This window comes from Hydra viridissima, unplaced genomic scaffold (genome assembly GCF_058129835.1).
Source record: "Hydra viridissima isolate aposymbiotic clone 2 unplaced genomic scaffold, HvirCarnegie_v1 scaffold_5, whole genome shotgun sequence".
NCBI lineage: Eukaryota > Metazoa > Cnidaria > Hydrozoa > Anthoathecata > Hydridae > Hydra > Hydra viridissima.
In genome coordinates this window covers 17,435,550-17,450,716 of record NW_028324304.1, presented here as the reverse complement: position 1 = coordinate 17,450,716, position 15,167 = coordinate 17,435,550, and the positions used below count along the sequence as shown (strand labels likewise).

Here is a 15,167-nt window from a genome sequence, read left to right as displayed (position 1 = left end):
CCTTCTCATATCGCTAGTTGACAGACAAAATAATTAAAAATCATTTTTAAGAAATTGAAAAGTTAACTTTTACAGATAACGATGTACAAAACTTTCAAGAGCTATTTTGAACTCGATTTGTCTTGATGTTCTCCAGTAAAATTTGGTCAACGTGAATTAAGAGGAATCTGTTAATCGATGTGTATAATACAAAATTCGATAACATCAATTAAAAAATGGCGGAAAATTAAATAAAAAATGCATTATAAAAACGATCATTAACTCTGACCTGTTGAATAAGCAACTTTATTACATTTTTATTACATTTTTATTACATCCTGTGACCTTACAATAAAATCGATTAATAGTGTTGCTTCATTTTCATTCAAATAATTTCATTTAAAGCACTTAACCTTATACCTGACTTATTTATTATATTTGAAATTATTAAAAATTTTGTAATGGTATATTTATTATATTTTGAACTAAGCCGATCAGATGTAAGAGCTTTGAAACTATTTTGATAAGATTTCAAGAATTGCCAATAAAAACATGAGTCTATAAATAAATATTTGTTATAAGATTATTTCTTACTTATGGACTCTGAACCAACGACTCTTATTAACGTTGATCTTTCCGTGGTAAACATCATAAGAAACGTTGTCGCTCTTTAGAATGCATTAACTTAAAAAGTGTTGAATGAGGAGTTGTTGTTTTTTTTGTCTAAAATTTTCTAATTCTTAAAAATGTCAGATATATCGATTGAGCATCATAGTTGCGAAGGTTATTTGGAAATGCAAAAGAAAGGCTCTTGGAAGATGAATGGTCACATTTGGGCGCAGCGTTTCTTTACTTTAGAGAACGATTCTTTGTTTTACGCAAAAGACGCTTTTAGTAGTAAAAAGAAACTCTTGGATATAGAAATAGACACTGCAATATATTCAGAGGAAGAGGAAAAGGACGATATAATACATTATTTTATAAGAATTGCAAACGCTCAACAACATATACACTTACGCGTTTGCGATGAGAGCTCCAGGAACACTTGGCTGGCAAGCTTTCTTACTGTAGTGACAAAAAAACTCATGTATTCTTTCCCCGAACCACAAAATTTGCGCTTGCGAGAAAAATTGGAAACTCGAAGGGCGTCTGGTAACATAACAGTCGACCGTTGCCTAAATAAAATGAGCGATAAATTTTGGAGAAGACACAGTTGCGTAGCTGACAAATTAAGACGCTCTACTTCTTTATTTAACTTAAGTTCTCACAGCTTTAAATAAAAATAAAATTATTGTATAATGTTTATACAGCATTTAAATTAATTTAAATTTGTTTTATAATCGTATTACGATATATTTCTACTATTTGCTATCTTCTCATTAAAAAAAAAAACTTTTTGATTTATTCAAAATTTTTGATTTATTCAAAACTGGAAATTGAATAGAGAGTTTGGGATATTAATGCTTGGGGGTTGGTTCAACAGTAAAAAATCTAAAATTTAATCTGATAGTCACATGGAGTTGATTTTTATTTCATTTTTTTAATTTTAACAAGGTTTTTTCATTTGCATTACATTTCTTTATAATCATCACTTCCATATTTACAGATTAAACCGAAATTTTATATCATAGGTTTTTGGCCTCTCAAAAATCTGCCAGGAATTTATAATCTGATGCTGCAAAAAGTCAATGATTCATTGAACGGAACATATGTTTAATTGCTGATTTTTAACCAAATCCTGTGTTTCCGCCTCACATTAGTTTTGGATTTCTTACGTTGTTTTTTTTATTCTATTTTTGGTTCAAAAACAGTTGAAATGTTAATTCCTTTTATAACGTTAATGCGCCGGGTTTTTTTGTTCGCTACTTCGTTCGCAAATAGATGATGATTGCGCAAAATTTGAACTTCCTTTATTCACTCTATCGAAATATCTTTTACGTACCGATAACTGAAACTTAACTCATTTTATATCTAGTTATTTAAATACGAGTTACTAGTTGTTTTTTTTTAAGAAATTTGTAAAATATATGACGGTCCGAATAATTCATCGTTCGCAACTTATTGTACTGAAAAAATGGTAATCAGTTTTATCATTTCTTTCTTTTAACTTCCCAACATATTAGCAGCTGCACCCACTTCCCACCAACAGTTTACAATTTAGATTTCAAATTAAATTTCGATCGTTAAATTTTCTATTTCCGACACAACAAAACCAGAATTAGTTAAACATTCTTTCCTTATTGAATTACTTTTTTTTTTTAACATTTGTTTACATGTTTTTAACTGAAAGTTTGAATCTGAGGAGTGAAGTGAAAGAGAAGAGAGTTTTTGAAAAAGTTAATTTTGCGTTCAGTTTGATGATGAATGCAGGAGAAGCACACGCAATAGTAGCACACGCTGCATTATGCAACAGTACTCATAATATTACGGTACTGTCGGCTTTCACTTGTTCTATTTCCGTCCTTCTGTGTTTTACCACAGCACCGTTCAACTTTGTTTTAATTATGGCAATATTAGGAGACAACAAGAAAATTCTGAAGAAATCTATTTTCTATAAGTTGATTCTTAACATTGCTATCGCGGACCTGCTGATTGGATCATTTGCTGATATCACTTCAATCTCATTTCACTTTAAAGAAGCTATGAGGTTTAAGATGTACAATCATGATGTCGTCTTAGTTCATTTTGGGCTGTTTGTTTTAAGCAATGTTTCAATTTTATCAATGGCTTTGTTATGCATTGATCGGATCTTTGCTCTAATGAAACCAATCGCTTATTATAGAAACGCTTTAACTAACAAAATGTGCTTAATAGTTCTTATTTCAACTTGGATCATTTCAGCTCTTCTTGTTTGGCCTTACTTTTCAGTTGGATTTATAACTTACCTTGGTATTTTTGCGTTTACTTCAGTTACCATAACATGCATTTCTCTAGTATTGGTTGTCTACCTATATAAGACCAAGTTCTCCGTCTATAACAATTTCAATAAATCGTGTACCCTCGGCAATGAAACATTTGAAAAAAACGCTCAGATGAATAGTACGAATAAATTAGATGCATCTAAACTATCAAAGCCAAACAAAGAAAATTGCAAATTGGAAAGAATCAACTCCGTAAAAAAACCCGATTTCAAACCTAATTCCGCAGAGCAGCGAGTCAATCAATCATTTATTATAATGTTGATAGTTTTTTTACTCACTTACATGCCGGCATGCTGCACGATCGTTTATATGAACTTGTGCACGGCATGCAATTGTACATTAATACAAGTTTTAAGAGATTACGCTTATCTATCACTTCTGTCCGGTTCCTTATGGAGATGTTTAAACTTTGCATATAGAATTACAACATTAAAAAAAAAGCTAAGACAGATACTTTCCGGCAAACGAAATGAGGCCGAGATAAAACGTAGTTGATAATAAAATTTTAGACATTGAAAATGAAAAAAAGCCATAAAAGAGTTAAAATCGACTGGTGAAGTTTATTTGACGCAAACCACGCTAGTGATTGTTGTAAACGCAGTATATTTATAATAACGACTCATTTAAATACACACAAAGTGTATGTAGCGTAAATTTTTCTCTTTTTTTTTTTTAAAGTTGTTTGTAGTTATGACCTTACATTTGTTGTGGAATAAGTTATTACTATTTATCTTTTTTTTTTTTTTTTTAATTAAATTCCAAAAAACTAAAAAAATGCATTTCAGAACACTAACGCTCAAAATAAAAACGCACAATAGAAAAATTGAATTTTCTCAACCAAAAAAATGGTGTAACATATTTATATTCATGAATTTAGATTTTAAGCAACTAATAAATAATGAATCTTCGTTTTCAAACAGCCAGCAAAAAACTCAAATATGTATTTAGATAAAAGAACTTTTATAAAGCAAAATAGAATTTGGCATTTATGATTTTTCTCTACCTCCAATGCCATTCAACAGCATGATATAAACTCGTATAAAGTAATTTGAAAAAACATTTTAAGGGATGATTTTTCTTCTAATAAATCGCAAAGTAGATTTTTTACAAGGACTTTATCGATTTGATAGTTTAACAAATAATGAGTCTGGTAAATAATTACAAAAAATCTATATAAATAAAAAGCTAACAAAATATTCCGAATAAAAACATTTTAAAATGAAATAAAAATTGATAAAATTCTCTAACCATTTTGAGCCCAAGCTCCTTTACCCCACAATTATCTAAAATCATTTCAAGCCCAAGCTCCTTCAACCCACAACTATCTAAAATCATTTGGAGACCAAGCTCCTTCAACCCACAACTAAAATCAAACATTACTAAAAAAAACCACAAAAACTGCGAATAATAATCTAAGTACAACTTTATCTACAGCTATTCACTGGGACATTTACTTAAATATTAACCTTAGCCAAAAACTGGATGAAAGATTTTCTTCAGAATAATTGTTTTAACAGAGCGTTAGAAGTATTAGAAGATTCTTTGTCGACAATTCAAATAAAATTGACTCGTTTCATCATATTTTCGTAACTTAAATTGAAGAACTCTTAACATATCATTTAACATCTAATAAACACTTTAAATACTGGTTAAAAAGACGCTCAACGAAAGACCGATCACGCACTGTTATCCCTTCAACAAAACCAATATGGCCGCCGTAGTCCGTTAGAATAATGGCCATGTTTGGATTCTTCTTGATAGCATCAAGAGGTATTGCTACAAAAAGAAATAAAACAAAAAAATATTTCCTGGCGAAAACTGAAAAGTCATTATCAGTAAGAATAGACGAAAACATTGATGTTGATGCCTTCACTTCTTTATTTTAGTATATTTTGAGTTACCTCATGACATATACACTAAGCCAACACGTTTTAATTTAATTCTGGAAAACGTGGAGCAATTTTTACTTTTGTAAAAGATTTAGAAAAAGAGATTTAAAAAAAACATATTGAAACTTTTAGACTTCAGGAATAAAAATAAACTCCTAAAGTATGGGTGGATGCAAGCAATTGTCTTTAAAAATGACCGAAATTTAAATATGGTAAATATTGTTTCATCATTTTTGCAAGCATCAGAAATTTCATGTTTACTTTCATATTTAATGTTGCATCAATATCAACAAAAAAAAAAAACTTTTTGGTCCTAAGACCAAAGGTTGATTTTAACAGATAATGCCTATGAAGACAAACTATTCAAATTAACCTTTAAACTTAATTCATTTATGATAAAATAAAAAAAGACCTTACATTCTGCAGGGGAAAACGGATCGTCTTTTGCATTCAAGAATAACATTGGTATTTTAATATTTTCAAGAGGCTTTAGAATAAGTGAGGATTCAGTGTAGTATTCCTCGTGAGAGGGGTAGCCAAATGTCTTTGCAGTAAACACCTCATCAAACTCTCGAATTGTGGTGGCCTAAATTATAAACCATTTTAAACTCATGCTTACAAAATATCATTTGATAGTTTTATAGTTAGAAAGAAAATAAAAATGTTAGCAAGTTTCAAATGTTTTATTATACTATGAGAACTATTTAAAAGGAAAAAAACAAATTCACCTTCATTACATCTTCAAGCTTGTATGGCAACTTACAAATGTTCTCCTGAAAAACATGCCAGTTCCTAAACAAAATACAGTAAACACTTTTTTTTTTATAAACATATGTTTTTCTTTAAAAAATATAGTTTCAACGCAGTTATACATTTGTTCACACTTACACTTTAACAAGTTCTTTTAGCTTATATGTCAGAAAGTTGTTATACAGAAATTTGTTAACTGGCTTCTCAAGAGAATTTGAAGATTTAACAGGATCCCAAGGTACAGATACAACAAACGCTCCAGCAATGTTAGCTTTGTGATCACCAATAGCAGCATAATTTGTAAAAATCAGTCTAAAAAAATGACTTACATTTTAACGATACTCTTCAACTTTGTAACGAGGTAACGATTATAAAGGAACCAGTTGACTGGTCTTTCCAAAGAGTGTGTTGTTTTAGAGCTATCCCAAGGCGAAGACAAAACAAGTGCACCTAAAACATTGTTTGGCGTTGTTCGAGACAAGTAGTTTGTCAAAAGCGCACTGAAGAATACAAAATACTTATATCTAATGTAACTGGTAATCTAATTATAGCTTTGAATAAATTATAAACAGTTGCCTCATTCAATCTTTTTCAACTACAAATTTATCCCTTTTAAAATAGTTTTCAACTACAAATTTATCCCTTTTTAAAACTAGTTTTCACAAAAATTACTTTGATCTCACTTACCCACCAAGCGAGACAGCAAACATGATTAAAGGACTATCAGGAAATTCTTTAGAGACATGAGCTAGAACAAATTCTAAGTCTTCTGCATTACAAGCAGAGAACGTTCTTGGTGTCTAAAAAAAAAAGAGTCTTGAATCAGTAAATAATAAACCATATTATGACAGAGTGTGATAAGATAAAAATTTATTCTCAGATTATTATTTCAACGATATACCTTTAAAACTGTTTTCCCTAAACCTCTGTTGTTAAATACTAAAACTCTAAAATAAAAATTATTATTTTCACTAAATAATTTATTGAATTTTTTCTTTTTATTGACTCATAAGTTGAAGTTTTTAAAACCAATCATCAAAAATAAAACATAAATATCACAAAGTATATCAGACGTTATTTGCCAGTTTTTATTCCATACCAATATGTTAAAAAAAAAAAAGAAAGATGAAGAAACCTGCATCCAAGACTTTCAGCTTCTTTTACTATATGTCGGACATAGCTAGCATCACTGCATCCTTTAAAAAAAGATATCTATGCATACTTAATCCTAAAAAGCAATTTTTCTTACTTTTTATTGACAAAACTTAAAAAATGAACTTTTTTAATTTCTCAGAACTTCAGGCTTATATATATTGTAAGTACCAAACATTAAAAATCCAGTGATAAGTAACAAAAAACTGTTGAGTTGAAAAACCATTTAAAAATGAACATTAACTAAACGATACAAAAACTTGAAATTCGCTGGCCTTAGGGTTCTGTTAAGAGTTTAATCAATAAGACAGCACACAATGTTACAAACAAAACACAATTTTGTAAACAAAATATCGTTTCAGATTTTCAGTTGTGATCATTGTACTAGTTATGATCTGTAGTTAATTTTTTAAATCATTCGATGAGTTGTTGTTCTAGACTTTAATACTTATATAAAATAGACATTTCAACTTGTATAAAACTCTACTTTAAACCTCTACCTAACTTATATTTAGTTTAAGTTATAAATGTTTATTCAATACTAAATGTAAATACCATTTATTACAATTAAAAACCCATTGATACTGTATAAATTGACTTTTTTTGTAAAATGATTAGATTTTTCTTCACTGTTCTTATTCTGCCAACCTCCTTACCAGTGCAAAGAAATGCCAGTAGAAATGTTTCTCAAACACAATAATTGCAGCCATATTGTCCTTGTTTTTAAATTGAGAAGTGGTATTGTTGTTGAACATGTGCACTTCTCAGACTCAAATTTTTTAAAAAAAAATAAATTGAACGATTTTGTTGATGAATGGTATAACTGAAGACTTTGTATGATCAGTTGAATTAAAAACTATGGTGAATGTTTTAAACTCAACTGTATGGCTAATTATAGAAATTTGGTTTGGACTAAAATAATATTAAAATAAAAAATTATATTAAAAAAATAATATTAATAAGAGTAAAAAAAAAAGAACCACTTGAGGCTCATTTTGATTGAAATTCTTAGCAATTTTAGATCAGTCAACTTGGATTACCACGATATATAAAATGTGAGAATCCAAGTTGACTGAAAATTGTTGCTTGGTTTTGCTTAACAAATGCATGTTTAATGGGTTTTTCATGTATCACTGAGACTCTTAAAAGAAGAATATTTTACCATTGTTTTGAAAAAATATTTAAAATGGATAAAAACATAAAATAACTTACATAAAGCATAAAATAATCTACACAAAACGTAAAATAATTTTAAAATTTATAACAGTTGCAATTGTATTGAACATTTTCAATAAAAATTCTTTTACCATAATAAAAAAAAATTTATCATATTCTATGATAAATTTTTTTTTATTACAATGTTCACAAATTTTTCATCATAAATTATAAAAGTTTAATTTTATTAGCTAACAGTTATAAAGCACTCCACTAAGTTGAATAAATATCAATTTCTCTCCTTTCAAAAAATCTTTTATCAAACAAAATACAATATAATAGTTTTCAGTTATGGCACATTTAAAAAGATTTTATTTATGTTTTACTATGTACCTGTTATTCCAGGCATTATAACAACAGTAGGTCGTGTTCTTTGGTCTGGGTAAAATTCATTGTTGTCATTATCAATCCAATCAAGGCTTATGTGACCATTGTCAGCTGTTACCAATGTTTCTCTAAAAATTGTGAAGTTAATTTTCCTTAAAAAAGAAAACTAAACTAAAAACAAAATGAAAGTTGTAAATTTTTTACAAATCAATGGATTGGCAGTTTAAAAAATGTCACATTTAATACACTAAAAACACAACTGTTTATATTTAATGGCAAAAACCAAAAGGCTCATATTACAAATGGAGAAATAAACAAACTGGGCTTTTAGAAGAAAATATTTAGTTTATAAGCTGATATAAAATGAGTAAACTCATTTCAATATAAATCATATTGATAACTTCAACTCAAATTGCAATTCTTTAGCTAAGCTACTACTTCAGAATTAATGATCCACACTCACTCACTCACTCACTCACTCACTCACTCACTCACACGCATGTACAAACACAAAACCCTTCAAAACTAATTATATGGTAAACATGCATTCACTAGTTTCAATAACATTGCAAATAATTGACTGATTTAACTATATAACTATTTATGTCACTCAAGCACTAACTGTGCAACTGTGTGGAGTGCAGAATTTTTTTAACTAACAATTAAAAAAGTTGCTCCATAACTTTAGAATGGGAGTTGTAAATAAAACTATAACTCATCATTCAAAACTAATCACAATAAAATTTGTTTGAAAAAACCTGTTCAAAAAAATTTGCTATTTAAAATTAATGTACATTTAATTTTTAAGTATTCTGCATCATTCTAATTGTCAACATTTTTTTAGATAACAGATGGAAAAAATAAAGAATAAGATGCTTTTACTGATTCATGATTTGATTGCCTAAAACTGAAAAGGCAATAAAAATGGAAAGTTCTTTCTGGCAAAAATAGCAACAAAATACAAACTTCCTAAAGTACAGAGCATTACAGAAAAGTATAAGAAAACTGGAAAATTGGAACACCTTTAAGGTCAAAGTCACAAAAGGATATACAAATATTATAAAGAAAAGCAAATATTAAAGAGAATAAAAATAGATCCCTCAATGGTGCACCAAAAAATTCAAAAGAAACTTGAATAGTAGCAAGTAGGTCTACAACTGCAAAAGTACTAAAAAAGCACAACTTAAAAAGATTTCATGCTTTAAAAAAGCCACATATTAACAAGAATAATCATAAAAAATGAGTAAGTATTCACAGAGCCATGCTGACAAACCAGAATCCTTTTGGAGAAGTGTCCTATAGACAGATATCTTCAGAACCAACTGTCAACAAGGAGAAAGAAAAAGCCCTGGAATTAAAAAATATTAAATCCTATAGTAAAAACACAGTTTAAAGTTGGTAACTTTGATATTATCAATGGAATCATGACAAAGAAAGTATATCTTGGGATCTTGTAAAGAAAACTCCAAGATTCAGGAAGATAATTTAGATTAAGACAAATATACACTTTTACAGAGATTAATGATCCAAATTATATGACAGGTATCATTACAAACTATTATATGAGAAATAAGATCAACAGACTTGATTAGCCATCTCATTCTCCTGATTTAAATTCCTTTAAACATCTTTAGGATTTTATTAACCCAGCCATCTGAAAAAACCATAGAAGCTTAGGACAACAAGAGTGCTGAAGACACCCAGAATTTAGTAAACTTGAGTTTGACAGTAATTGGTGCTAAGGTAGGCCCAACAAAATATTAATGATGTGTGAATAATTTCTTCCATTTACTTTATTCAAATGTTTAACATAATAATATAAAACTGTATGATTACTTTTGACAAACAAAAATAGTTTGTTATTAGTTTATACACTACCAATTGAGAGTTTGAGGCTTAGCAATCAAATTGTAGAAATAAATTTATAACTATAATATCATTGGTTAAAATTTATTCAAAATATTTATCTTTAATTTTTTGCCTCTTATTTAATCAATTATTAATGTGTTTTCTAAAATATTATATATAAAATAATATAATAATTGAGAAAACACATTAATAATTTTGGTAGCAGATAAAAAAGTATGAGTATATGGTTACAAATTCAGTTGAAAAAGCAATTATGGAATTTGATGTTGAAACTAGTTAATTTAACTCCAATGCTAGAATAGGGCTGCTAGCTCGAACACGTTCAAGTTCGAACATTCAAACTTTACGCCAAAATTTCAACACTCAGGTTCAAACTTTTTTCGCTTAAAAGTTCGAACTTTCAGAAGAAATGCCTTAATGGTCATTTCGATAAAACTTTTTGTGATTTTTGTGATGAAATACTTTGAAACAATCAAGAAACAACTAACTGCTTCATTACAAAAAGTCATTTTAACTAATAAAAACATTACTTTCCAAGTTTATTAAAATAAACTTGGAATAGTTTCGAGTAGTTTATTACAATAAGTGCAATAAAAGTACTAAAATCATTCAGTGGCGATAAAAAGAGAAAATCTTTTCATCACAAATTTACTTAAATACGCATTCCAAAGCGAAACAAGATTTTTTTTTTTCCAAAAAGTGAACACTTCAACGCAGGGCATAAATAGTTAGTTGTACGAAAAGACATGTCGTTAAAAAAAATCCTTCTTTCCTGTAATTTGTGGCAAAAAAGTTGAGAAAAAATTTAAAATTTTAAATATTTCAAAAGCTAAGAAAACAAAAAGCAATCTGTTTTTTTGCGTTTTTTTTTTAATTTTGCCTTGATTCCCTTCATTATGGACTAGAATAAAATAGTAAAGATAATCAAGGCGAATTCAGTTTTCCAGCCTGTCCCGAGAAACTTTAAAAGTTAGCGAATAATCATTGTAAACTTTAAAAGTTAGAGAATAATCATTGCATTAATGCGTTACAATAATTATCATTAATGCTGCACTCGAAATTATCAAAAGACTTTACATCAATTATAGAGTTATTTACCATTTTTTTAGAATTTAAGATCAGAGTCTAAAAGAAGAATTTCAGTTTCGAGATATTATTTACTTATTGTAAACTTTAAAAGTTAGAGAATAATCATTGTAACGCATTTAATGATAAGTAACCCTTTTATTACTGTATTAATTGTGACACATACTTTCCCCTCTGAATGCATAAGGGTTCTGATCCTGAAATAAGTTGGTAGCAATATGTGGCTATGAAAATAACCGTTTTTTAAAAGTTGCGTATTAAATAAAGCTATAAACTTATAAATTTGAATAATCATTGTAACAGCGTTACAATGATTATTCAAATTCATGAATCTCCTGTTTTTAACTGATGTCTAGTCAAATATTAGTCTAAGTTTGCCATTGTGCTTCATTAGCTTCATTATTTTACAAGGCTTGATTTTTTCCAACTTAAGTCAAAAGTTATTTAAAAAAGAAAATGTGTTCCGCTAACTTTTAAAGTTTCTCTGGACACTTCATTTAATATAGGTGTCGATAAAAGACAATTATTTCATGTTTTTTTTTCTTATTTATCAAAGGCTGGTTCTTGTGTACAAATTGATCCTAAAGGTTGGTTGTTTTTTTAAAAACTTAATTTACTCAGAGATTATCATAAATATTTTACATATAAAAAACTAATGAACTTGTGTTTCTTGATTATCTTTACTATTTTATTTTATATTATACATTAGTTTTAAGCAATATTTTATCCTTTATTTAGTTTTCTGGAGTCTTTTTGTTTTTGCTTTTTTCTCACTTTTTTTTTTTTTTTTCAATTACTTTCTTGATTTATTGGTGATTAAAGTTGAGATATAGGAAAAAAGAATTCGATGAGAATCAAAAAATTTCTTTTCGTTTCTAATATTTTGTTTTCATTATTTTTTCATTGTTTTAATGTGACTTTTACGTATTTGTTTCGATTTTTACAATCAGGTAAAAACTCAGATTGCTTCCAAATCAATGAAGGAAAAGGTATTGTTTTATATAGAACCAGCCTAGATCATACAGCCAGATACAAATATATAGAACCAGCCTAGATCATACAGCCAGATACAAATATATAGAACCAGCCTAGAAAAAATCTTTTATTTGCATTTTCTTGATTTCTTTGTATAATTTGAAATTTTAAAAAATTTCTAAACCAGCAATCACTAGAATGTATGAGTTTAATAAATTCAATGTTAAAGCTGATGTTGAAGATTTTATACTTGGAAAGTAATGTTTAATCACTTTTCTCAAAAGGCTTTTCTTGATTATCTCTAAAGGATTGGCAAATTTATCAAAAGTTTTATTTTTTTTTTGAAATTAAAATACAACAAGATAAAAATGGCAAACTTAGACTAATATTTGACTAGACATCAGTTAAAAACAGGAGATTCATGAATTTGAATAATCATTGTAACGGAGGATTTCAATCTTTTGGAATGTTAAGGGCACATGGCACAATGCCAGCATCAAAAGCCAATGAACTAATTAATAAAAAATGCTATCCATTTATGCCTAATTGATGTGCTTTTTTTAAAAAAAAGTGCTGCACTACCAAACGATCATTTTCACAATGAACCTGTTGATACCATTAAAGTTGGTAATAACAATGAAGTTAATGAAACCATTGAAGTTGGTGATACTATTAAAGTTAATGATTGAAGATCTTAATGAAGATTATAATGGTGATAGTGAGGGAGAAGATGAAAACTCGATTGATTATGTTGAAACAATTCAAATATCTACTGAAAATTTGGTACCCTCATTGAAAACTGAATTTCAAGAGCCGGTGGCCAAAATTTGAAAATTAGTACAAATGCTTCGTAGATCACCTGTAAAAAATGATAATCTTCAGCCAAATATTAAAGCATTTGGAAAAGAGAAAGCTTTGATTTGTGACTTCAGGACAAGGTGGAGCAGCACAATTGCTATGTTAGAACGGTTTTTGGAAATCCAAAAAAAAAAATAAAAATAGCTTTAATTAGCAAAAACACTGATTTTCCTTTTTCTAAGAATGAACTTGATAAAGTTAATAACCATTGTGTTGCCCTAAAGCCGTTCAAACTAGCTATTGAAGCACTTTCCAAACATGATGCTGATTAAGTGTCTTCTGAAGTTATAATTCAATTTTTCCGGAAAAAACTGGATGAAGCCAACACGCCAATTATTCAACTTGTAAAACAGCAATTTGAAAAAAGAATTGCTGAAAGGAGAAACATAAAGTTAATACATCCAATGAAATATTTATCAAACCCAGATGTTTTGAATCAAGATGATCAGTTTGGGAATAAAATAAAAAGAAACTCTATAGCAAATTTTGCAACCAATCTTATTCAAAGCTTATTCCAGTCTCGCGAGGAAGAATCTGATGCTAATGGAGAAGTCAATAACAGCGATATAACTGATGATAAAAAAAATACAAACATTAAATTGACTTTAGCTCAAGAACTTAAATGTTTCATTAAAACATCTGATTTTCAAATGACAGTAGACAAAGGTGAACTTGGATCTAACCTCATTAAAAAGGAAATGGCTCTTTTTGAAGCCAGCAAATCAAGACCCAAAAATTTAGAAATGCTTTTTAATGCTCTTAAAACTATTCCTCCGACATCTGTGGAGGCTGAAAGGGCTTTCTCTAGCCTAGGATTATTTGCAACAAAAATAAGGAGCTCATTACGGGATAATGCATTAGATGCATTAACTTTTTTAAAACAAACACTTAAAGATACTGAGTGATGTTGTTTATTCTAAAATAGACAATTTTTTCAAGTTAAATGTAGTGAAAATGATAAGCGCGTCTCAATAATAATCAGTTTTATTTTTATAAATAAACAGTTTTATTAATAGATAAATAAACGGTTTTGTTTTTAACTTGTACTCTTTTATTTTGCGTGTTTTAGTACATTAAAAAAAGTTTGAAAATGTTCAAACTTTTTTCCCAAATAGTTCAAACATGTTCAAGTTCAAACTTCTAAAAAAAAGTTCGAATTGGCAGTCCTATACTAGAAGAACCTTAATGAAAGCCATTCTTTTGAAAAAGACAAAAAGAGATATTGATTTACTGCATACTTTATAAAATTTACCTCCTGTAAGGAATAAATGGTTTTGATTTAAATAAAACTCTGCCAATAGTTTGAAAATGAGTACTGAATGCCCAAAAAGTTGGCCAGAAATGCTCTTGGAGAACATCGAGATGATAAATTAACTTGTTTTTAAATACGCCATCTCCCACAATCAGAACAGGTCGGTGAACAACTTTGTAGAAATAATATAAGAAATATCCACAAACTAATGATGCTATAACTCTAGATAGATCCAAACCATAGAAGATGTTGAAAAAATTTTGCAGCATTATAAATTGTTTTTTAAAGACATGACAGAAAAATGTATTTTACTACCTGAAGAAAAACAAATATATCTATAAATGTAAATATCTAAAAACCAAAGAATATTTTTAAATCTAAATCAAACTATATATATATATATATATATATATATATATATATATATATATATATATATATATATATATATATATATATATACGCATTTTTATGTTGACACACTTATAATCTGCATCATAAATCTTAAACTTTATTGCAAAAGATTCAAGGATGTAGTAAATTGCTCTTTAATCAGAAGAAGAATTAACATTAAACCACTTACAGTATTGTAACAAATAGCTATTATATTACATAACTATGTTTATTAAATTGTTTATTTAACTATGTAAATATTACTATGTATAGTAAATATACATACTAATATATGTAAAAAGTATTAAAATATTAAAATATAAATATTTTTTTACTTAGTTTGTTCATGCTGGTCATATAAGTACAGGTATATTTATAACCTGTATATCATGCTAACAACACATTTTAGCTTATTCACTAGTATAGCGTGTATAATATTTCGGTCTTTAATCCAGGTTTCTGAAAGACATCAATCAGAATGTTTAAAACCATATTCACATT

The 15,167-nt window shown here is 28.2% G+C and overlaps 1 protein-coding gene and 1 pseudogene across 2 annotated transcripts; one reads left to right on the top strand and one right to left on the bottom strand.

Moving 5' to 3' along the window:
• Positions 1-1,425: 1,425 nt before the first annotated feature.
• Positions 1,426-4,130, top strand: LOC145189424 (uncharacterized). Its single transcript, XM_080066053.2, has one exon. It carries the CDS (start codon positions 2,253-2,255, stop codon positions 3,393-3,395), a length of 1,143 nt encoding a protein of 380 aa, XP_079922179.2. The 5' UTR covers positions 1,426-2,252; the 3' UTR covers positions 3,396-4,130.
• Positions 3,960-14,618, bottom strand: LOC145189421 (phospholipase ABHD3-like; annotated as a pseudogene). Its single transcript, XR_016452374.1, has 9 exons — positions 14,274-14,618; positions 8,240-8,361; positions 6,675-6,735; positions 6,441-6,486; positions 6,227-6,339; positions 5,678-6,039; positions 5,518-5,581; positions 5,207-5,375; positions 3,960-4,676 (listed from the first exon to the last, which is right to left on the bottom strand). The product of XR_016452374.1 is annotated as a phospholipase ABHD3-like (transcript).
• Positions 14,619-15,167: the final 549 nt, after the last annotated feature.